Source organism: Dendrobates tinctorius, unplaced genomic scaffold, assembly GCF_039654945.1.
Source record: "Dendrobates tinctorius isolate UK_male_01 unplaced genomic scaffold, ASM3965494v1 ptg000050l, whole genome shotgun sequence".
NCBI classification, from domain to species: Eukaryota; Metazoa; Chordata; class Amphibia; order Anura; family Dendrobatidae; genus Dendrobates; species Dendrobates tinctorius.
This window is the reverse complement of record NW_027361718.1, coordinates 935,067-959,252: the sequence shown is the minus strand read 5'-3', so window position 1 is coordinate 959,252 and position 24,186 is coordinate 935,067. Positions and strand designations below refer to the sequence as shown.

Sequence of the window (24,186 nt, the reverse complement as noted above, 5' to 3'; positions counted from 1 at the left end):
TTACTAGCACTTGCTGACTACTGTTATAGATTTTTTACAGCAGAGTATTTTTGCACGTTTGTCATATTGTGTTTTGTGTTTCAGTCTTTGGGTGGTGTGAACACTGTCCAACCGACCTGTTCACTTTTGTGCATGTCACAGGTGTCTTTAATCTATTAGTTTCTTGCTTATGCAAGGTGTGGGAGATTCCTGCCCCTCTCTTGTGTGACATGCACATAAAGAGCAGTCTTACACAGTGTGCCCACATCAGGAAGAGTCTTTCTGAATCCTGCTCATATAGGTACTGTTCACATGATCAGGTTTTAAATACATTAGATAGGACTGCTCCGAGATGGGTATACCGTGACGTTGGTGGAGTGGCTTAGTATACATTTTTTGCAAAAAACGTATCAACTATATACCCTGGTTTTGTGGTCATCTTTTCACTAGCACTTGCTGCTTACTGTTATATATTTTTTATAGCAGAGTATTTTTGCACGTTTGTCATCCTGTGTTTTTTCTTTGTGTTTCAACCCTATGAACCTGCAGATTAGAAGTTTTCTTTACATAATGGGTTTCCTTTAACCACTGAGATGCCATAATCATGACCAAAGCAATTAAGGGGCTGAAAATGTTGGGGCTGAATCCCCCTAGGACGCCGTTCCCTGCCCTGCCCAGGATGCGGATTGTCAGGGCTCCTATGGTTGTGGACCTGTGAAGCTTGCGCAGTGTTGTGGTACATCGCACCTGTGAACGCAAAGGTAACACAGACTTCATATCATCTGCTCTGTTCCCAGAACGTAAAGAAAATAAAAATTTAAAAAAAAAAATCACTTATTTGGTGTCACCGCATCACTGTCTGATTCGGCAAAACATTATTTATCCCACTCAACGGAGATATAAATGGCAATGTCAGATTCGCTGAGTTACGGTCACTTCACATAAAAAATAAATGATAAATTGGTGTTAAGAGGAAAAATTGTCAGCGAAGAGGCGACCACTGGGACGGGGTCCCGGCGCCGGCCTCACAGCAGTATGAGGACCCGGACATTCGGGACGGCAGAGCCCTGATACCAGAAAGCCTCTGCTGCTCTATATGCCTGCACAGCTGGCTGCGTGCACACCGTCCGGTATAGGAGCAGCTCGGGCCGGTACACGGAGGGAGCACCGCGCTCCATCACGCACCTGCGCCGCCGAGCGCTGTGTGTTGTGTTATGGAAACAGCTGCGTCCTGACAGTGGGCGGGGCCGGGCCATGGGCGCCTCTGATTGGCTGCTCATAGTGTTTGTTTTCCTGCTGTTTCCCTGGGGTCATAAAGATAAACCTTGTCCAGTTATTTACTCTCAGCCAAAGTTATAACAAAGAAAACCGTAGGTGGCGATAGAGAGCACGCTGAGAGGCACCCGCCGCCATCTTTCTTTCTGGACAGGTGCGGCACTGGCTGCTCCGCTCGGTGTCGAGGCTCGGGCTGACTGTGGCCGTATACTCGCTATGTTACTATGAGCCTTGTAAAACTGGTTTACATTTTACCAGCTGAAGTCTCAGTTTACGCGACTTCTAACACACAGATGGTTTGCCCACATAAAATATGGCCGCCATTGACCTCCCAGTCCTGTCTGACTCCGCCCTCTACCATTTCGCGGAAGTCTTTCCACAGCTTTTTGACCCTAGTAAGACACTGCAGCCTGTACAGTAGCAGCGCCCTCTGCTGGCGAGCTCTGTTTCGCGGAAGTATTTGGAGGTTTTTTTGTCCCTGAAAAGGCACCGTAGCCCCTGCCGAACACTCCGGGGCAACCTGTTTCGTTTATCGCTGGAGGAAGAGAAAGGAGAGAATCAGGTTACAAGATGGCGGCTGTGTGATCTCCCAGTAAAACCGGAGGAGGAGGAGGTGGGGTATCGCCGCTGGCGGGAGAAGGACGGGGACGACGAATCGAGCGGGGAGAAGGGAAAGCCGCGGCCCAAGTCTCAGCCCGCGGAGAGCGAGCGTCTGCAGACCCTGAGGAGAGCGGCGAAGGATGAGCCACGGCGGGGGCTGCTCGTGAAGAAAGCGACGACGAGCGGCATCATGTCTGACACCAGGCGGCGGGTCAAGGTCTACACCCTGAATGAGGAGCGCCAGTGGGACGACAGGGGCACCGGCCATGTGTCCTCCACCTATGTGGACCGGCTGAAGGGGATGTCGCTGCTGGTGCGGGCCGAGGCTGACGGTGAGAGGGGCGGGCGGTAGGGCAGGGGTGCCCCGGTGCTGGACACGTGTGCCGGCCATACACTGAGGGAGGAGCAGCTGGAGAACTACAAGCCCCAGCATGGCCTCCTGCACGTCCCTGGCTCTGCGGGAGATGTGTGCACTGACCAGTGACAGTGACGCCCCCCCGCAGTCCAGTAGTGGATGGTCCTGCTGTCTGGGAGACCCCCACCCCTATAACGGAGCGATGCCTGGACTGCGCTATTCTCTGCATTATTGGGGGGGGGTCTTATTTCAGATAAAGATGTGGCTGTGCCGCAGTTCCTGCTCCATAACATGATGTGCTCATTACTTTCCACAGGAAGAGTAGATGGCACTGCATCGCAGAAAACGGCGAGTGTGAATGCAGCCATTGCCGTTATGGTGGGAGTGATGAGCGCGGTGGGAATGGAAATAGAGCGGCGCGCCTGCTGCCGCGGTGGGAATGGAAATAGAGCGGCGCGCCGGCTGCCGCGGTGGGAATGGAAATAGAGCGGAGCGCCGGCTGCCGCGGTGGGAATGGAAATAGAGCGGCGCGCCGGCTGCCGCGGTGGGAATGGAAATAGAGCGGCGCGCCTGCTGCCGCGGTGGGAATGGTTGGAGTAGTGCGCCGCCATATTCCTGTCACCAAAACAAGGTGGAAATATCCCACGTTTCTGACCAGCTCTGTTCTCCTCCATTTTTTTTTATTCTCCCCCTTCTGTGTGAGACACAGCTTTGAGTTTCCCGTGGACACGGCCTCCGAGGACTCAGGTTTTGATTGACTGCTTTTATTTCACCATCTAATGAAATGCAAAATAGGAAAACCGGATCCTCATGAGGCCACATTGTGATTACCCGCCATAAGTCCTCAATCCCGCCGCTGTTTAGTGTTTCCTCCTTGCTGCGTGGTGAAAGTGACCTGATGGCAGGTCGGACGATCATGACGCTGCCAAACTTATTGTCTTTATATTTTAGGGGTTAAAAAACTAATTCCTAACCATTTGGTTTGGCACCATTTACCAAGATTCCTAACCTGCAGGCGATGGAGCGGTGTGAGGGTTTGTGCTTATCAGTGTTATTTTGGGGTACGTAGAATGTGGTTAGTTATTACTGCATTTTTGAAGGGAGTTGCGGAGAGGGGGCCAAAAACTGCAATTAAAAAAAAATATATATTTATATATGTGTGCAGTATAGTGTGTGGGTTAACCTTTTAATGACTACATTTTCAGTCATGTAGAGTGAACGAATCGGGCTGACAGATACCGGCGGCGTCTGTAACACGGTGTACTGCAGTACTGTGGTGTACAGAACAAATCGCAATGAGACAAAGTCAAATGAAAGGTTTATTTAAAAAAAAAATGTTGTTCCATCTTTTCCCACTTAAAATAAACAACAAAACAAGTATTTAGTTTGTATTCATGAAAGCCCAAGCTATCAAAATACAAAATGATTAAAATCAAACATAGATGCCAAAAAGAAAAATGAAGTTCCAGAATTTTTTTTTTGCTGTACTTCTCCCCACAAAATGCCATAAAAAGGATCATTGCATTACCCCCTACCAATAAGTTTGGCGTTGTTGTGCTCATACTGACCTGGAGAACTGTTGTTGGCAGGGCTGTTGAGTCGGTAAGTCAAACCTCCGACTCCTCAACTTCCATGACACCGACTCTGACTCCACAGCCCTGGTTGTTGGTCCATTTTTGCTGCACAGTGAACGCTTTAAAAACAAAATCAGCAAAAGTTAAAAATTGCTTCTTTTTCTTTTAATTTCACATACTTAGGAGTTTTTCCCATTTCTCAGCACATTGAGGCTACGTGGACACGTTTGGAGTTGCCGCAGAAATTTTCGCGGCAATTCCGCAACTCCCTGCCGCGGGAAATATGCATGTGGAATTGGCATGCGTATTCCCGCTAAACACTAGCGTTGCAAGCGTAATTAGCATTGCTTGGAAAACTGACAGGTTGGTCACACTCGTCAAACATAGTGTTTGACAAGTGTGACCAACTTTTTACTATTGAGGCTGCCTATGCGGCATCAGTAGTAAAAAGATATAATGTTAAAAATAATTTAAAAAATAAAAAATCGTGATATTCTCACCTTCCGGCGGCCCCCGCAGCCTTCCTGATCCTCGCGATACTTCCGGCAAGTCCCGATCCCAGGGATTCCTTGCGACAATGACCCCAGATGACGTAGCATCTCGCGAGACCGCTACGTCATCACAGGTCATTGTCGCAAGGCATCACTGGGAACGGGAGTTGCCGGGAGCATCGCTGAGGCCTCGGAATGCTGTGGGGGACGCCGGAAGGTGAGAATCACGATTTTTTATTTTAATTTTTTTTTAACACTGATATGGCACCCAGGGCCTGGAGGAGCGTCTCTTCTTCTCCATACCCTGGCTACCATCTGCACATTTTCCGCTTACTTTGCACATGGTGGGGATAACCACGTGTGGAATGTAAGTGGATCAACGCATTCCTATGTGTGCGGAATCGCCGCGATTCTGCACAAAGAATGAGCATGCTGCATATTTTTCCATGCCATTGAATTCAATGGGTTGCATTATGTAAGCATTTTCGCAGCGTTTTCGCTGCAAAAACGCTTACAATCCGCAACGTGTGCGCACAGCCTGAGTGGTAAAATGTCATTCAAAGCTGCAAATCGTCTGTTTGTAAAACAAGCCCTCGTGCCCATGATAACGAAAACATAAAACCTCTTTATAACTCCTGAAAGAAGGGTGTAAGATAACAAAATATCGCCAACTCTTGAAAGGTGGTGTTTTTGTTGTGTTTTTTTTTTTAAGTAAAATTAGTTTTAAAAAAAAAAAAAAAATAGCCACATGTTGATATAAAATTGATTGTGGTGGAGGCTTTAGTATGCCTTAACTATTGCACGCTGCAGTCATGGGGAAAGCTGGGGGTGCGGTGATGGGTCGGACATCCACACCAATTATAAGTTCACACTGTGTTTTTTTGGGGGTGAGTTTCCAGGGTATAAACTCTCATAAAACCTTTACAAATAAAAAGAAAAAACACCTTTTGAGATTTTATTGGAGAGATTCAGCCCTGGAAATTCTGGACAAAAACTGTGAACCTACTCTAATGCTGCTGTTATAGCTAGAAAGTGGCATATTAGGGTGTGTTTCCACGGTCAGTAAACACTGCGGATTGGACGCTATGTACATCCACAGCGTCCAACCCGCAGCAGCCAGATGTTACAGCATAGTGGAAGGGATTTCATGAAATTCCATCTCCACTATGCTTGCAGGGACGCCTCTGGCGTCACTGTGTAACCGGACATGTGGCGCCTCTTTCCAGAACGCAGCATGACTATTTATCTTGTGGAGACGCTCCATCTCCGCAAGATAAAGTCACCCATACAGTGTATAGGACGCGGTGATTCCGTACGGTTCAATGAACACATCAGAATCACCGACGTTTAAAAGCCGGCAGCGATTTGGACGGAGCGGGCATGTGCTGCTTCCGAAGCGCTGCCACATACAGACTGGATACCCTAAGTGGTTGAACAGGAGTAATCGGGGGGTCTCTATGATCACTGTGATTAGAGGCCGGTCTGGCTTCATATTCCGGCCTGCGCCTATTTTGTATGGGGAGGGTTCAGCTTCTTTATTGTTGTGTCCTATGGTCGGAAGGGGTTAGAGGTGAACCCATCTTAAATGCCGGAAGAAATTGAATTTTATGCAGTGTGGTCAAAGGAATTGTGTCCTGTCAATTATTTGCTTTAATTGGTTAACTAGTTAAGTACCAGGCCATTTTGCCCCATTTTTGACTTGGTATATCTTTCTTAGGGCTTATGCAGGAAGACTTCCATGGATTTTGTTCTGAGCATGGACCGCTAATGCCCGACCTGGCAGCTGCTCTCCTGTTTCGGGGGCCACAGCTTCATATATTTCTGAGACTGTCACTCTTGGGTTGGGAAAGCCACAGATGTCTTTTTGTAACACGAGGTTTTTAGACCTGTACAGCCATTCTAGCTCCCAATTTTGGTTCTAAATTGAAAAGAATTCAAATTAATGTATTCTTTTTTTTTTTTTTTTTTTTGGTCAGTGTATAATTTTTTTTCCCCTTTAGATGGGTGCAATATACCCGCCACAGAGTCATATAACCTTATGGGGAACCCAATGTGTAAAATAAGGGACCTTCAGCCCTCAGATGCAATGCAGAGCTGAGGCAATGCCTGCTGTTTCCTAACATCCAGTAATCATGTGATCGCTGGGACTGGAGGAGCAGGCAGGACCACAGCTTTCCTGAACTGTGCACACCACGCTCATGCAGGGGGGTAATAAACGAGCTGTGACCTCTTCTCTGTTGGTGTCACTTCCCCACTAAAAATTGCAATAGTGGAAAGCAGAGTATATACCCTAAAATGGTACCAATAAAGCCTACAGCTCCCCACACACCAAACAAGCCATCACACAGCTCCAGTGGTGGAAAGCAAAAAACAGGCAACACAGATTTTTTTTTTTTTTTCCCCCTTCCAATTCTGGCACTTGTAATTTTTCTCCCATTTTTTTCCAGTACAAATGTGTTGGTGTCATGCAAAATACTCGTAACAAGGCTTATGCCCGAAAAATAAAGCTTCGGAGGGGGAATAAAGCCCAAAAACCCGTATATTGTCCCTGTCAGAGGTTAACGCTTTTTGGAAGAGGGCAGTTCCTCCACCCTTTGTTCAGATTGTTTTTATAGGTTCATATGACATAAAGTCATATTAATTCTGCAGGTTACCACAACAATACCGAGGAATATATATCCTTTTTTTTAAAAAATAAAATTTCTGGAATGAAATAGACATCTTAGTTTTATCCGCATTTTTATTAAATCTGGCAATAGCCTCATATATTACAAAATCGAAACAACGGATAGCACACAGATGTAGTCTGTGTTCTGTCCGTATTTTACTGTTTAGTATGTAGACTATAGGATTATATTTATTTACAGATGCAAGAAGAATTGTAAAAAGTGACACGGAATAAAAATGGATCCAGCACTCCCAAAAAAACATGGCCGATCTGAACCAAATGGATGTGTGAACCCAGCCTTAGTTTGTGAGAATTTCTTTTTCTCCCACCTGCTGACTTGGCATTTTTACCTAGTCTCATGACTGTAGGTAGGCCATCCCATGGTTTAGTAATGTTTGCTGGGTTGAGTGGCGCAGTGGCAGACTACGTATCTCAGATTCGCATGCTTGTACAGATTTTCTTGGATATTTTACAATGTCTGCATTGTCTCCATATCCATATATATCATCTTTTCTGCATCTGCTGTGCTTGGCCCCACACTTATGAAGTTTTTGGATTACATAAATGCATCCTTTGTATGATGAACTGTTCCTTGAAGACTTTATGGTCTTGCCCGGCAAGTATTACCAGTCGTCACTGCTCCTGTACCTGACATATAGTTCAGGATGCCTTGATATTGGGGCTATTCAGAATACTGTATTAATCATGGGCTGGTTAGAGCAGCCTGGGACCAAGTACAAGTCAGATATTTCTGCTCCTTGGACGCTTAGGACAAATTGTCGTTCCACCATCAAATCAATGTAACGCTGAGCTGTTGGTGTACAGAAAAGAAGACTAACCGGCTCTGGCTATTGAACTTCATTTCATCCCTAATGATAATCCCAGGAGGGAGTAGGGCTGAGACAGCATACGCTCGTGAAGGCCTCTTCATGGCGCTGCCCACGTGGTCTCCAGAGCAAGCTCTGGTTATCATAGCATTCAAGACAAAAGCAGGACTTACTCCTGAAGAGGATAGACCTCCATTCCAGCCACCATTGCTGTCTTGCTCTGCACTATATCTTTTGAGCACGTTGACATTTGTTAATGGAGTGCCTAAATGTCTAGTTCATAGCCCAGTGCCGGGAAACCGCCTTCTTATGGCTTGTGCAGTCATTGTTTGACGCCTTAAGGTACTGTCACACTTAGCGATGTACCAGCGATCCCGACCAGCGATATGACGCGGTCAGGATCGCTGGTACATCGCTAAGTGGTCGCTAGTGAGCTGCCACACAGGCAGATCTCACTAGCGCCATCGCTGGGGACGGGGGTCGCTACTTACCTGTCACACCAGGCGATCCTGCGTCCTCCCGCCCGGCTCCACGCGTCGCTCGTCGTCACAGCAGGAAGCTGACGACGAGAAACGGTCCAGCCTGTTCCCGCGCGATCAGCGGGGGAGCGGGTTGTAGGTAAGTATCACACAGCGATATCGCTAGCACGTCACAAGTTATAGCGATATTGCTAGCGATATCGCTTAGTGTGACATGCCCTTAAGACTTGGTATGGGACATCCAATTTGACTTTTGCAGTACAGAAAATGTATCAATTTTGGAATGAGGGAAAGTCCATTTTTACAGTGTTCCAGGATCCGTTTTTCAATGTAGACAAACTATAGGGCGCAATAGGGTCTTATCTGGGTATAATATTGAAGGAAATAGTAGAAATATACTCACCCTTTCCAGGAGAGTTTTAGACATATAAGATCCGTGGTCAGCCTGCTGCATGTCCAAAGGTCAACTCCGTGACCGCCAAAACTTCAGTTTCTTATGGAACAAATTCACGGACTTTTAGTGCGCTGCTTGACAAAATGACGAATCCAGGTTATGGTGAAAGATTTAACTATTTATTTCCTGAGGAAGAAGTGCTGTACACTTCGAAACGCGTTGGGAAATAGTTAAATCTTTCACCATAACCTGAATTCGTCATTTTGTCAAGCAGCGCACTAAAAGTCCGTGAATTTGTTCCATAAGAAACTGAGGATCCGTTTTTCAACATAACACCAGGTCGCATGTTGCTGATGCTACTGAGAGCTGCCTGCTTGGCCTAAACGTCCTATCCCGGCCTGCAGCATCACCAAACTTGACTATCATTGAGCACATCTTGGATGTCCCTGGTTGGCCATTGCAAAGAGAGCTGCCAGCAGCGGATCTTGATTTGTCCCAGTGGATTCAGTGCATCACAACCAGTAATAGTGTGATTGGTAGCAGCTGTAAGTGCGGGGATTTCTGCACGTGGTGCTAATGCGCGATGCTGAATAAATTGACATGTTTTGTAAATTTTGTTTGCTTTTTTCATAATTTGCATATCAGTAACAAGTTTATAAATGGTGATTTCCATAAGTTCCCCAACTTTTCCTTCTGTGTTCTACTTTGAATGTTGAGTCTATAGTGGGGGTGATTGCTAGTGTTCATTGTCGTCCGGCTACTGAGACTCCCGCCATCGGCTATTGTTACTCAGGGATTCCTGCGGACTGGTCGTTTTCTGTCACCGTTTCTAGTAACCTCTGGCTAATAGAGCCCATGATAAGCCGCATGGGGAAAATGTGAGGATATAGTTACACCACTCGCTTCTGCTGTAATCTCCTTGGATTGTGCAATTTTTTTTAAACGCTCCACTCTTATCTGCTGTAAAATCTTTACTTTCTAGCTCAAACTTTCTTATGGGGATCGCTCTGTATAAAGGTCTGTAGGAGAAAAATCAGCCAGGAGCTCCTATACAGATCTGTGTCCAGGGCTACAGATTAGTAAACTTATAGGAAGATCAGTCACCATATCTTTCATCCCCTTTCTGTTCACCCTTCCAAATATAGGCTTAGTAAGATATAAGGGGCAAATCAATCCAAATTTGAGTGCCGGAAAAGAATACTTTTTTTTCCCTTCCCTCTTCTCATAAGCCTTAATGAAGCAGCTGAAGCAACTTTAGAGCCAAATTTATAAATGTTTTCCTTTTCATTTGTCGATGGGGATGAGACATCAATAAAATGCTATGGAGGCAGGGAAGGTGACTTTTTGGAATAGCACATGTCTTGTCTATGGGGTGCGGATTTTACACCTATATAATTGACAGAGGGGGACTTTCACTGACATCTGCCTTGACGTTCTGCACATCTGAAATCTACAACATGGGAATATTTTCTCACTGCAGATTGAGAATGAGATTTGGCCAAATTTGATTCACAACACGAAAATGCATCCTTTTTTTTTTTTTCCTCTGCAAATGAATCTTCGATAGAAAATGTGCTGCTCTTGCACTATGTGGGAACATGCCCCAAGAACCGAACTGCTCATTCTCTTATTTTTATTAATACCATTGTAAGGCCTAAATGCTTTTATAATAAATTGATATAGAAGATGGTCGACTGAAGTTTCATTTTTGCTTTGTTTTCATATTTTTTTTGTCTCTTCCTACTCAGGTTCGTTGCTTTTAGAGTCGAAGATAAATCCGAATACTGCGTATCAGAAGCAGCAGGTGTGTGTCGGGGCAGTTGAAGCACATTCACTGGGATTGTTGGAAATTCTTCTTAACCTTTTATTCAGTAATAATGCAGTTACTATATTTTTCAGACTGCAGGGGTCAACATTACTGCACTAGGGAAGAACAGGGAAGTAATAGACCTATTGTTGGTGTTTATCTGCAGCATAAGTATTATACACATATAGCTGTATAGCACACACATTATGTACACTCTGCAGCATACAGGTGTACACAACACTCCTATACAGTCGTGGCCAAAATTGCTCAAGAAAATTAAGTTTCTCCCAGAAAATTATTGCAATTACCCATTTTATTATACACATGTTTATTTCCTTTTGTGTATATTTGAACAATTCAAAAAATAGCGAAAAAAGGCAAATTGGACATAATTTCACACACAACTCCAAAAATGGGCAAGACAAAATTAACACCCTCAACTTAATATTTGGTTGCACATGCTTTGGAATAAATATCTGCATCAATCGCTTCCTATAACCATAACCAAGCTTCTTACACCTCTCAACTGAGAATTTTGAACACTTTTCTTTTGCAAACTGCTCCAGGTCTCTCATATTTTAAGGCATCTTCTCCCAACAGCAGTTTTAAAGAGGTTGTCCATTAGGGAGACTGGATCCCGCCTCGATGATGCCAGGTCAGCTTCCAATTGATGGGGATGAGCGTACAGCGATAACGCGCCACTCACAGGCATATTTGGAAATGCACGGTATTTGAGTTAAACCCAGGAAAATAAAGGCCCCGTCACACTAAGCGACTTACCAGCGATCCTGATGCCGATATCAAGGTGTCAGGATCGCTGGTAAGTCGCTATGTGATCGCTGGTGAGCTGTCACACAGACGGCTTCACCAGCGATCAGCACAGCGATGCCGAGCGCCCGGCATCGCTGTAAAAGATAGAATCAAAATAAAAAATATAGTTATTCTCACCTTCCGACGGCCCGTTCAGCCATCCTGCCTCTCTCCACGCTCCAGTCCCAGTGATCCTTTGCACGAATGACTGCGAGACTTTGTTATCCCTCGAGACCGTGACATCTCGCGGTCATTCGTGCAAAGGATCACTGGGACCGGAGCGTGGAGAGAGGCAGGATGGCTGAACGGGACATCGGAAGGTGAGAATAACTATATTTTTTTTATTTTTTACACCTGATCGCTGGTCTCCCGCCTGTCACACACAGCGATGCATGCTGGCCAGCGGGAGACCAGCGACTAAAGAAATGTCCAGAGGTTTCTTCCAGCGATACCGGCAGGGGGGCCGCTCGCTGATCACTGTCACACACAGCGATCTCGCTGGTGAGATCTGTGTCACGTCACAAAAGTTGTGACTCAGCAGCGATCTCGCTACCGAGATCACTTAGTGAGACGGGGCCTTAAGACTCTGTTCAATCTACCCATTGTAGTGAACAATCTCTTTAAGATCTCTCCACAGGTGTTCAATGGGATTTAGATCCAATCTCATTGTTGGCCACTTCAGAACTCTCCAGCGCTTTGTTTTCATCCATTTCTGGGTGCACCTTGAAGTATATTTGGTGTCATTGTCCTGATGGAAGACTCATGACCTAGGTGACAAACCTAGCTTTCTGACATTGGGCACTATATTGCAATCCAAAATCCTTTGGTAATATTCAGAATTCATGATACCTTGCACAGTCAAGGCACCCAGTGCCAGAGGCAACAATACATCCCCAAAACATCTTTGAACCTCCACCATATTTGACTTTAGTTACTGTCTTTTCTTTGTAGGCCTCATTATGTTTTCAGTAAACAGTAGAATGATGTGCTCTACCAAAAAGCTCTGTCTTGGTCTCATCGGTCCACAAACTGCTTTCCCAGAAGGATTTTGGTTTATTCGTGTACATTTTGGCAAACTGTAGTCTAATTTCAGCAGTGGGTTCCTCCTGTGTCTCCTGCCATAGCGTTTCGTATCATTCAAATGTCGACAGTTCGCATTGATGCACCCTGAACTGGCAGGAGAGCTTCAATGTCTTTGGAACTTGATTGAGGCTGCTTATCCAACATCTGGACCATCCTGCGTTGCAACTTTTCATAATATTTTGTCTGCCGTCCACATCCAGGGAGATTAGCTACAGTCCTATGGGTTTTAAAGTTCTTGATGTTGCGCACCGTGGACAAAGGAACATCACTATCTCTGGAGATGGACTTGTAACGTGCAGATTGTAGATATTTTTCAAGAATTTTGGTTCTCAAGTCTTCAGACAGTTATCTTCTTTCTATTCTCCATTCTGGCACACACAATGCAAGGAGTGAGTTAGGGTACCGTTACACGTAGCGATGCACCAGCGATCCCGACAACGTTATGGATTGCTGGTGCATCGCTAAGTGGTCGCTAGTGAGCTGCCACACAAGCAGATCTCACCAGCGACATAGCGGGGGTCGCTACTTACCTGTCAGACGCGGCGATCCTGACGTCCTCCCGCACGCGTCGCTCGACGGCGCCACAGGAAGCGCCCGACGAGAAATGATCCAAGACCTTCTCGCGCGACCAGCGGGGGAGCCGGTCGGAGGTAAGTATCAGACATAGTCTCAAAATTTACGTCTCAAAATCGGTGACGTTACAGCGATATTGCTAGCGATATCGCTATGTGTAACGGGGGCTTTAGCTTCTCCCTTTTTTTATCTGATTTCACGTATGATAATATTGCCCACATTTGTTACTTGCCACAGTTGAGTTTCAACAAGCATCATATACTTGAAACAAAGTTGTTTTGTGTACAAATTGCTTTTTTTATCTTTTTTTTTTTTTTTTGTTTGCATTGTTCCAATGCACACAAAGGAAATAAACGTGTATAACAACATTCTGGGAGAAATACTTCATTTTCAGGAACAATTTCAAGGGTGCCAACACTTTTGGCCACAGTTTAAGGTTAGCCCCAGTTTAAGGTTGTAAATACAGCACTCCTATTGATGGTGCCCAAGTAGAATCCTAGCTGATCAAGTAAAATGTAGATAACTTGGCATTCCAGAATAGTATATGAAAGTGTTTTAATTAGTGCAGCAATCCATAGAAATAAATATTTCGGTCACTTTGACCTTTGTCAGTATAGCTGCACATAAGGAAAAAATATAAATTGTCTTATTTATGTGTACTTGCATAATTCAGTTTTGTTGTTACATATGTCATTTGCTTGTCTCTTCCTAGGACACATTGATAGTTTGGTCTGAAGCAGAAAACTATGACTTGGCTCTCAGCTTTCAAGAAAAAGCCGGCTGTGATGAAATATGGGAAAAGATATGTCAGGTAATGTCGTGTGTCGGCGATGTATGTATTTATTTTTGTTCGCTTTCTGTTTATCTCCTCTTGTTAGACCTTTGTATTCCAGCTGAAGTCATTGTAGACCAACACAGACTTGGGGCTTTTCTTGGTCGCTTACAACTAAGTTGAGCCAAGGAAATTTAAAAAAATAATGCTCAGGTTGAATTGTGTGAAGCTGATATATTAGTGGGACTTAAAAGCTGCGATGTAGCCAAAATCTGCTCCAACCTGTGTTGCTGCTGTAAATCGGGTGATTTTATTGTTGTCTGGGTCATACAGTTTTGAAGTCTACCTAAAACAATGCAAATTGTCTCTTCAGAGAGGAAGAAGACTTTGAACTCTAGGGCCGTTTAGGCTTTTATCTGAAGTCATATTGCAAGGCTCATTAAAGGGTCAATAGTAACTTGTAGGATTGCTACTTACAACAGTTGGCGCTCGAGTTTAAAGGGCCTGTCACACTAAGATATCGCTAGCAATATCGCTATAACTTGTGACGTTATAGCGATATTGCTAGCGATATCGCTGTGTGTGATACTTGCCTACAACCCGCTCCCCCGCTGGTTATCGCTGATCGCGCGAGAACAGGCTGGACTGTTTCTCGTCGTCAGCTTCCTGCGGCGCTTCCTGCTGTGACGACGAGTGACACGTGGAGCCGGGCGGGAGGACGCAGGATCGCCTGGTGTGACAGGTAAGTAGCGACCCCCGTCCCCAGTGATGTCGCTAGTGAGATCTGCCTGTGTGGCAGCTGACTAGCGACCACTTAGCGATGTACCAGCGATCCTGACCGCGTCATATCGCTGGTCGGGATCGCTCATACATCGCTAAGTGTGACAGTACCTTAAGTCCTCTGCCTCTCTGAAGAGGCAATTTGCATGTTTAATTTCCCAGAGGAACATGCAAGCCCGCCTTTAAGCCTCCTCACACTGGCATGCTAGACCTGGCATGTCACTCTCCACAAGGAGAAACCTTACCCCCTTAGATACCTAAAACAATGTAACTAAACCACTATAATTTGCTGTAAATTTGTGCAGTTTTTCACTGTTGTCCATTTTAAACAACCCGTTTTAATAGACCTTGTTGGGTAATTTTGAAAATATTAGTCCTAGTGTCGAGGTTCTCAGCTATTGTCCAAGGTTATAAGCTCGCCTGTCCTAGAGAATCTGTCCTGAATTACACAGAAATCACATGTCAGTGAGCCCCGTGTAGTTTGATAAATTGACTTACCAGATCCACTTATGATCTCTTAATTAAACCTAAAGTCACCTAAATTCTGAAATGAAAGCTCTTGTCTCACTGGAGTGTAAGTAATCAGGACATGGTTCTAGCATGCACCGTTCAGTCACCTCTGCTAGGTCTTATTTCCCTATATTGAGGATGGTATGGTTTTATATATTTATAGGTCCAAGGAAAAGACCCCTCTGTGGAAGTCACACAAGACCCCATTGATGAATCGGAGGAGGAACGCTTTGAGGAGATGCCTGACACAAGCAGCTTGATTGATCTTCCCACTTGTGAACTCGGTAAACTTGAAGAGATTGCTGACCTTGTTACCTCAGTCCTATCATCACCCATCCGTAGAGAGAAGCTCGCACTCGCCCTGGAGAATGAGGGCTATATAAAGAAACTGCTGCAGCTCTTCCAAACCTGCGAGAATCTGGATAATGCCGAAGGTTTGCATCACTTGTATGAGATTATCCGGGGTATCTTGTTCCTCAATAAAGCGACTCTGTTTGAGGTGATGTTTTCGGACGAGTGTATAATGGATGTTGTGGGCTGCTTAGAGTACGACCCAGCCTTGGCACAGCCAAAGAGACATCGGGAGTTCCTGACCAAAACCGCAAAGTTCAAGGAAGTAATCCCCATAACAGACTCCGAACTTAGGCAAAAAATTCACCAAACGTACAGGGTACAGTACATTCAAGATGTCATCTTGCCCACGCCATCAGTCTTTGAAGACAATTTTCTCTCTACACTTACGTCTTTCATTTTCTTCAACAAAGTGGAGATAGTCAGCATGCTGCAAGTAAGTAATGTCCCTATGCTTGGAGACCGCACACACCTCCAGACTCACTCTTGTTTTATACTTTATTTTGTATGCGTGTGTTTCCTGCTGCATCAATGCTACAGTAGTTCCAGGCCTCTGTCCTTTCATCCATAGTGATGCCCCAAGGCCTCTTGAACTTGCGGTGCCATTGGGAGCAGATGTTCAGCAGTCATTATCAGAAATTGTGTGTTTTTTGTTTTGCATGATTCTAGTGGTTGGTAAAGATGGGAGAATATCTTCTTTGCACGGTGCCTCGATCCAACAAATTGCAGTCACATGACATGAGACACATGAGAGCTGCAATTTTTTTTTTTTTTTTTTTGTCAACAGGTCACGATGAGAACCCATAGACTTTTTAGATGTGATGCTGCAATGTTATAGACACTGGTGTGTGCACACTTTGCGGATTCTGATGCATGCTACATTGTACAGTACCCTTTTAATCTATGTAAAATGAAAACCGCAGTGCCCACGATGCAGAATTTTCTGCGCGAATTTGCTGCGGTTTCAAATCCGCAGCATGTCACTTCTTTGTGCGGATTCCGCAGCGGTTTGGCACCTGCTCCATGATGGGTGTCAAACTGCAGGGGAAAACCGCAGATAAACCGCAGGTCTTTTGACCTGCAGATTCAGACAAATCTGCCCTGAAAATTCCATAGCAGAATCCGCAACGTGTGCACACATCCTTACAGCCCCAGCTGAAATATGAAGAACCTGTGTGAATCAGAAAAGCAGGAGACTTTTTCATCCCATTAGACTGGAGCGCACATACACACGCTAGTCCACTGCTCCATGCGTTCCGTGGGTCTGCCGAGTGCTGCATTTGGCTTTTCTGCCTACCTCATTGAGAATGATTGGGCATCTGACCTGCTACTCCTTCTGTAATTCTCCTGTCTGCTAATCGGTCTGGGTCACCCACTGATCAGCAAGGTATCTATCCTGTGAGGCGGGGATAAGTTGTTTTCACTGGACAGCACCTTTTTAAATGGTGTAGCTGATTTTGTTACTCATTGCACACCACACCACAGTGTTGAGTAAGATATCCCTGTCCCACAAAGGACAACGCTCAGGGTGAAGCTGCTGCCAACCGGGTATGAATGGCCTTATCCCCATGGGCCCCTGTGGTCATCCTCTTCAGGGACGTCAGGTAAATGCCTGTATGATCCCTCCAGCCCCGCATTATCTCCAGATAAACCATCGGCAGCATTTACTGGGCTCCCTGAGTTTAAATCTCCCGCCTCTTTTCCCCTGCCTGCCGCGCGCCGATCTCACAGCCGCACACCTCTCACTGCACCTTTCAAGGGGACACAGGACATTGATTGTTACTCAGCCACAGCAAGAAACCTACAGGCAATACCATTACATCGGCGCTCCTTCCTTTCTGCACATGTCAGGTACGGGGCTGCGGCGTTCTTGGTTCACTTTCGTTTCAGCGCTCTCACCGCGCTCCCTCCCCCATTCTGAGCGCGTTTTTCTGCGCGCCTTTACTAGCCCATCACAGGGCTCCTTTATTTTTTGATATGCCAGCCTCCCCTCTTTACCGCGCCCCTCCACTGCTTTTATCCAATCGCGGCTCAGCTGCTAAGCTCCACCCCCTTCCATTATCGAGTATTTCCTGGTCTTCACTTGTCTTCCTGCGCTGCTTGGGGGACACTTCGGCGTTCTGCTGCTCACCTGAATCTGAGTAGGCTCTGCGCTGAGGCTCAAATTAGCTCCCCTCTGCAGTTTCTTCCCTAACTACTGTGGACACTCAGCGCAGTTTTACTTATGCCCAACCCTTCAAGGGATCTCTGCTTCAGGCCCACCGCTACTCATTACGCCTGTGCGTGCTGTGAAAAGAAGTGGGCTTCGGGTCGGTCGTCCCCCTTCTGCCCGTCCTGCAGTCCTCCTACTATGTCTGCATCTCAGGAGCACACCGAGTCCCGGGCGGAGGACACTCCACCCCCCCGGAGTGGGCCATTGTAATGTCTCAGTCAGTCTCTGGTCCAGGTCTTAGAACGATTACCACAGCTATCTACTGCCACCTGTGCGCCGACCACCTCTCAGGGTGAGTCGTCTGCTTCTGACCGCGACCTTCGGAGAGACAGACAGGGCAGGAGCTCTAGGAAGCGGGCTCTGTCTACTTCGTCCTCTAGCTCGCAGGGTCCTTCTGAGACTGACAGGTTTCATTCCCCTTCCTCCGATGACGACCCTAAGTCTGGCGATGACTCTCAATCGGAATCTAGTTCAGAAGCAGACAACGTTTCTAAAACACGGGACATGGTCGATAGTATCATTTCGGCTATCTTTCAAACCCTTAAAATTAAGCAAGATGAGGCTCCCCCTTAGGAATGCTCTGTGCTCCTTAAACGAGCAAGACCTCCATCTCGAACCTTTTCCAATCACAAAGAGTTCGATACTACCTTGTTCAAACACTGGGAGCGCCCTGAGCAACGTTTCTCAGGCTGCAAGTACTTAGACATGCTGTACCTTTTTGAGGCAGACCTGCTCACAAAATGGACCAAGGCTCCTGAGGTGGATCCCCCAGTTTCCCTGATAGCCTCTAAAATGGTTCTATCCCTTCCAGATGGGGCATCGCTTAAAGATCCTATAGACAGGCAGATTGACTCTCTGTCTAAGTCAATTTTTGAGGTATCCGGTGCCTCCCTCTGTCCTATTTTCGCATCCGCCTGGGTAGCGGAAGTCATATCCACTTGGGCAAAAAATTCTTCGCAGGGGCATATTGGCGACAGCTCCTCAAGAAGAGTTGGCAGATCTGGCAGATCAGATTAACCATGCCGGTAAATACCTTTTGGACGCGGCCGGGTGCGTAGCAAGGGCTATTAGCAACATAGTAGCTATACGCCGAGTCCTTTGGCTAAAGTCATGGAATGCAGATACTACTTCAAAAAAGTCCCTTACTAATCTGCCATTCCATGGTTCTAGGCTCTTTGGAGCCAAGCTGGATCAGATAATTTCCAATGCCACTGGTGGTAAAAGGACTTCTCTTCCCCAGTCTCGACCAAAACGTTTTTTTTAATAGAAAGGGTTTTTGGCCGTTTAGGCCTTTTCGTCCCTTCTTTTCCACGGACAGATCTGCCCAGCAAGATCGCCCCTCTGCCACTAGAGAGCGGGAACAGAAAAAAACATCTTACAAGCCCGCTCCCCGCTGGAGATCTAGAGGACAATACTCCAGGTCTTCAGGCGCCAGTTCCGGCAGGTTTTCCTCCAAGTGACGGGTCACCCCTACCTGGAACTTCTTCCAGGGTGGGAGGCAGACTTTGCTTTTTCGTGGATGCTTGGCTGTCTGTTGTCTACGACGCTTGGGTCAGAGAAATCGTCGCATCCGGATACAAGATCGAAATTTCTTCCTCCCTGAACAGACGATTTTTTCCTATCTCGACCTCCGAGACAGCGGTCCCAGATTCCGGGGTTTTTTCAGGCCATTTCCTCCCTCCTTTCCGCAGGAGTGATTGTTCCCGTTCCTCCAAATGAACGGTTTTCAGGGTTCTACTCAAATCTCTTCGTAGTCCTGAAGAAAGACGGCTCCCTTCGTCCAATCCTGGACCTCAAGTTGCTCAATCGCCACGTGAAGATTCTTCATTTCAAAATGGAGTCCCTTCGGTCGGTGATAGCCTCCATAGAACCCCGGGGAATTCCTCTGCTCTGACATACGGGACGCCTATCTGCACATTCCTGTTTGTGTGCAACATCAGAAATATCTTCGATTTGCGATTCAGGAATATCACTATCAGTTCACGGCTCTTCCCTTCGGACTAGCTTCCGCTCCCCGTGTCTTCATGAAGGTGATGGCGACCGTCATGGCCATCCTTTGCTCCAGGGGGATCCTCATCATCCCTTATCTGGACGATCTCTTGATCAAGGGCTCGTCCCGTCAGGACTGCCTTCAGAGTCTTCAGATAACCCTGGACACTCTGCTGCCTCGGATGGATAGTCAACGAGAAGTCCATTCTGACCCCACTCAGTGTCTGACCTTTCTGGGCATGGAATTCGACACGAATCTAGCCCGGGTGTTTCTTCCGAGGGAAAAATTTGCGGCTCTTTCCAAGGGCATCAGAATCCTCAAATGGCCAACTCCCATTCCCATTCGGTCCTGCATGAAGGTTCTGGGGAAGATGGTGGCTTCCATGGAAGCAGTGCCCTTTGCACAATTTCATCTTCGCCCCCTCCAGCTGTCTCTGCTTTCAGCCTGGGACAAGACCACGATGTCCTTGGACCGTCCCATTCTCCTCCCTCTCAGAGTGAGGTAATCCCTCACTTGGTGGTCAATGCCATCGTCCGTTCTCCAAGGGAAGTCCTTCCTTCCGCCTCAGTGGCAAGTCATCACCACCAATGCCAGCCTTCTAGGATGGGGAGCCGTGTTCCATCAGAAAACGGCCCAAGGACGCTGGAATCCACAGGAGGCTCTTCTCCCTATCAATCTTCTGGAGATCAGAGCAATCTTCCTGGCCCTTCACTGGCAGCCTCTCCTCTCCGGCCAGCCGGTTCGTATTCAGTCGGACGACGCCACGGCTGTGGCGTACATAAACCACCAGGGGGGCACGCGCAGCAAGCAAGTCATGTCAGAAGTGGCCAAGATACTGCGCTGGGCAGAACGTTACATTCCGGTAATCCCGCCGTTCACATTCTAGGGGTGGAAAATTGGGCAGCCGACTTTGTCGTCAAGGCCTAGAGTCAGGCGAATGGTCCCTTCACCCCACAGTCTTCAATCAGATATGCCACCGTTGGGGCACCTCGGATGAACCACAAAGTTCCGCATTTCGTAGCCAGGTCCAAGGACCCTCTAGCCGTCGCATGCGACGCCCTAGTAATTCCGTGGTCCCAGTTCCAACTTCCTTATCCGTTCCCGCCTCTTGCCTTGATCCCACGAGTGGTCAAAAAGATAAAATCGGAAGGCGTACCAGTGATTCTAGTGGCTCCAGATTGGCCAAGATGACCTTGGTACGCGGAACTGGTGAACATGCTCGCGGACGTTCCCTGGAAGCTTCCAGTCCGTACAGATCTTCTCTCGCAAGGCCCTCTTTACCACAAGAATTCTCAGTCTCTGAGTTTAACGGCATGGCCATTGAGGCCGCGATCCTGAGAGAATCAGGTTTATCCAACCAGGTGATTCAGACTATGATCAGAGCCAGAAAACCAGCCTCTTCCCGCATTTACCATATAGGTACTGGAAGGCTTTTTTCATTTGGTGCGATGATGGTCTTTCCAATGTCCTTCTCCATTCCATCTATACTTGGTTTTCTCCAGTCTGGCTTAGATGCGGGGCTGTCCCTCAGTACCCTCATGGGCCAGGTCTCCGCTCTTTCTATCCTCTTCCAAAGAGAGCTCGCTTCCTTACCGCAGGTCAAAACCTTTCTCCAAGGGGTCGCCCATGTGGCTGCTCCTCATCATTCGCCGATAGACCCGTGGGATCTCAATCTCTTTCTTGGCGCTCTCCAGAAGGCGCCGTTCGAGCCTATCCAGGACGTTCCTTTGTCCCTTCTCTCACGGAAGGTAACCTTTTTGATTGCCATTACATCCAACAGAAGAGTTTCTGAGTTGGCGGCCTTGTCATGTCGTTCCCCTTACCTGATTCTCCATCAGGATAAGGTCGTCCTCAGGCCCGTTCCTTCTTTTCTCCCAAAGGTGGTATCCTCTTTCCACATCAATGAGGATATCGTTCTTCCATCTTTTTGTCCTGCTCCTTCTCACCCTCTTGAGAAGTCTCTCCACAAACTGGACGTAGTTAGAGCCCTGCGTGCCTATCTCGCCAGGACCTCTTCTATTCGTCATTCCGAATCCTTGCTGGTAATCTCTGAAGGTCGCCGGAAAGGGCTTCCGGCATCCAAATCCACGATCGCTCGCTGGATTCGTTCTACCATTCTGGAAGCGTACCGACTTCAGGAAAAACGGCCTCCGGGAGTGAGAGCTCACTCCACCCGGGCTGTGGCGGCTTCGTGGGCAGTTCGTCACCAGGCTTCAGCTTTACAAATTTGCAGGGCCTCAACCTGGTCGTCCTTGTACACCTTTGCGAGGTTCTACAGGGTTCATTACCCAGGCCTCATCTGATGCAGTTGTTGGTAGGAAGGTTCTGCAGGCGGCGGTGGCTCACTGGCCAACCTAAGCCTTTCCGGTTCTTTCGTTCCTTATTGCTGTTCCCGCCCTTGGGACTGCTTTGGAACGTCCCATAGTAATCTGTGTCCCCCAATAAGGCGATAAAGAAAAATGGATTTTTGGTTCTTACCGTAAAATCTCTTTCTTGGAGCCTTCATTGGGGGACACAGCACCCTCCCTGTTAAAGTTGTACCGTGTTGGGTCTTTGAGTCCCTTGTTGGGTTGGTACATAGTTTGAGTTTCTCGTTACTTCTACTGCTTTCTCACCAACTGAGGTGCTTGGTGCCTGTCGGTGGGTGTATACTGCCGGGGAGGAGCTAATTTTTCTTGTTTTGCATAGTGTCAGCCTCCTAGCAGCAGCAGCAGCATACACCCATGGTAATCTGTGTCCCCCCAATGAAGGCTCCGAGAAAGAGATTTTGCGGTAAGAACAAAAAATACATCTTTTTGCTACATGGTAACAGGCAGTAGCTGTGCAGTCATCAGCATCCCCAGTGATGCGCACCCAACCCTGAGAAGGAGTTCAGTGCACACAGTCCATGCATTGTCATTATACAGGCAGTTCTGGTGACTGAGGGAACATAAAGCTGTCTTAATTCCAGGGCTGTGGAGTCGGTAAGCCAAACCTGCGACTCCGACTCAGACTCCTCAATTTCCCTTACACCGACTCCGACTCCCACATATATTGCTTATATTTAAGTGAAAAATTTATTGTAGTACAATGTGAACATCAGACATTTAATCATTTCTATGATCCAATAATCAAGATATTTAGATATAACATCTATTTATTGGAATACAACTTTAGAACACAAACTGTAAATTGTAAATTTGTAATACTGTATACATGTACATGTATACAGTACAGACCAAAGTTTGGACACACCTTCTCATTCAAAGAGTTTTCTTTATTTTCATGACTATGAAAATTGTAGATTCATTCTGAAGGCATCAAAACAATGAATTAACGCATGTGGAATTATATAATTAAAGTGTGAAACAACTGAAAATATGTCTTATATTCTAGATTCTTCAAAGTAGCCACCTTTTGCTTTGATTACTGCTTTGCACACTCTTGGCATTCTCTTGATGAGCTTCAAGTGGTAGTCACCAGAAATGGTCTTCCAACAATCTTCAAGGAGTTCCCAGAGATGCTTAGCAATTGTTGGCCCTTTTGCCTTCACTCTTCGGTCCAGCTCACCCCAAACCATCTCGATTGGGTTCAGGTCTGGTGACTGTGGAGGCCAGGTCATCTGGCGTAGCACCCCATCACTCTCCTTCTTGGTCAAATAGCCCTTACACAGCCTGGAGGTGTGTTTGAGGCATTGTCCTGTTGAAAAATAAATGATGATGGTCCAACTAAACACAAACCGGATGGAATAGCATGCCGCTGCAAGATGCTGTGGTAGCCATGCTGGTTCAGTATGCCTTCAATTTTGAATAAATCCCCAACAGTGTCACCAGCAAAGCACCCTCACACCACCTCCTCCATGCTTCACTGTGGGAACCAGGCATGTAGAGTCCATCCGTTCGCCTTTTCTGCGTCGCACAAAGACATGGTGGTTGGAACCAAAGATCTCAAATTTGGACTCATCAGACCAAAGCACAGATTTCCACTGGTCTAATGTCCATTCCTTGTGTTCTCTAGGCCAAACAAGTCTCTTCTGCTTGTTGCCTGACCTTAGCAGTGGTTTCCTAGCAGCTATTTCACCATAAAGGCCTGCTGCACAAAGTCTCCTCTTAACAGTTGTTGTAGAGATGTGTCTGCTGCTAGAACTCTGTGTGGCATTGACCTGGTCTCTATTCTGAGCTGCTGTTAACCTGTGATTTCTGAGGCTGGTGACTAGGATGAACTTATCCTCCACAGCAGAGGTGACTCTTGGTCTTCCTTTCCTGGGGCGGTCCTCATGTGAGCCAGTTTCTTTGTAGCACTTGATGGTTTTTGCCAATGCACTTGGGGACACTTTCAAAGTTTTCCCAATTTTTCTAACTGACTAACCTTCATTTCTTAAAGTAATGATGGCCACTCGTTTTTCTTTACTTAGCTGCTTTTTTCTTGCCATAATACAAATTCTAACAGTCTTTTCAGTAGGACAATCAGCTGTGTATCCACCAGACTTCTGCACAACATAACTGATGGTCCCAACCTCATTTATAAGTCTAGAAATCCCACTTATTAAACCTGGCAGGGCACACATGTGAAGTGAAAACCATTTCTGGTGACTACCTCTTGAAGCTCATCAAGAGATTGCCAAGAGTGTGCAAAGCAGAAATCAAAGCAAAAGGTGGCTACTTTGAAGAACCTAGA

The 24,186-nt window shown here is 46.6% G+C and overlaps 1 protein-coding gene across 2 annotated transcripts in view; it reads left to right on the top strand.

The window, feature by feature from the left end:
• Nucleotides 1–1,641: 1,641 nt before the first annotated feature.
• The window catches only part of PPP4R3B (protein phosphatase 4 regulatory subunit 3B), a 44,908-nt gene continuing 22,363 nt past the window's right edge, over nt 1,642–24,186 (top strand). The window contains exons 1-4 of one of the 2 annotated variants that reach the window (XM_073576651.1): nt 1,642–2,186; nt 10,391–10,446; nt 13,628–13,726; nt 15,141–15,764. In XM_073576651.1, the coding sequence (XP_073432752.1) occupies nt 2,045–2,186; nt 10,391–10,446; nt 13,628–13,726; nt 15,141–15,764 (921 nt within the window). In that variant the 5' untranslated portion in view covers nt 1,642–2,044. The remainder of the gene's footprint in view (nt 2,187–10,390; nt 10,447–13,627; nt 13,727–15,140; nt 15,765–24,186) is intronic. The other variant, XM_073576652.1, reaches the window with a different exon arrangement.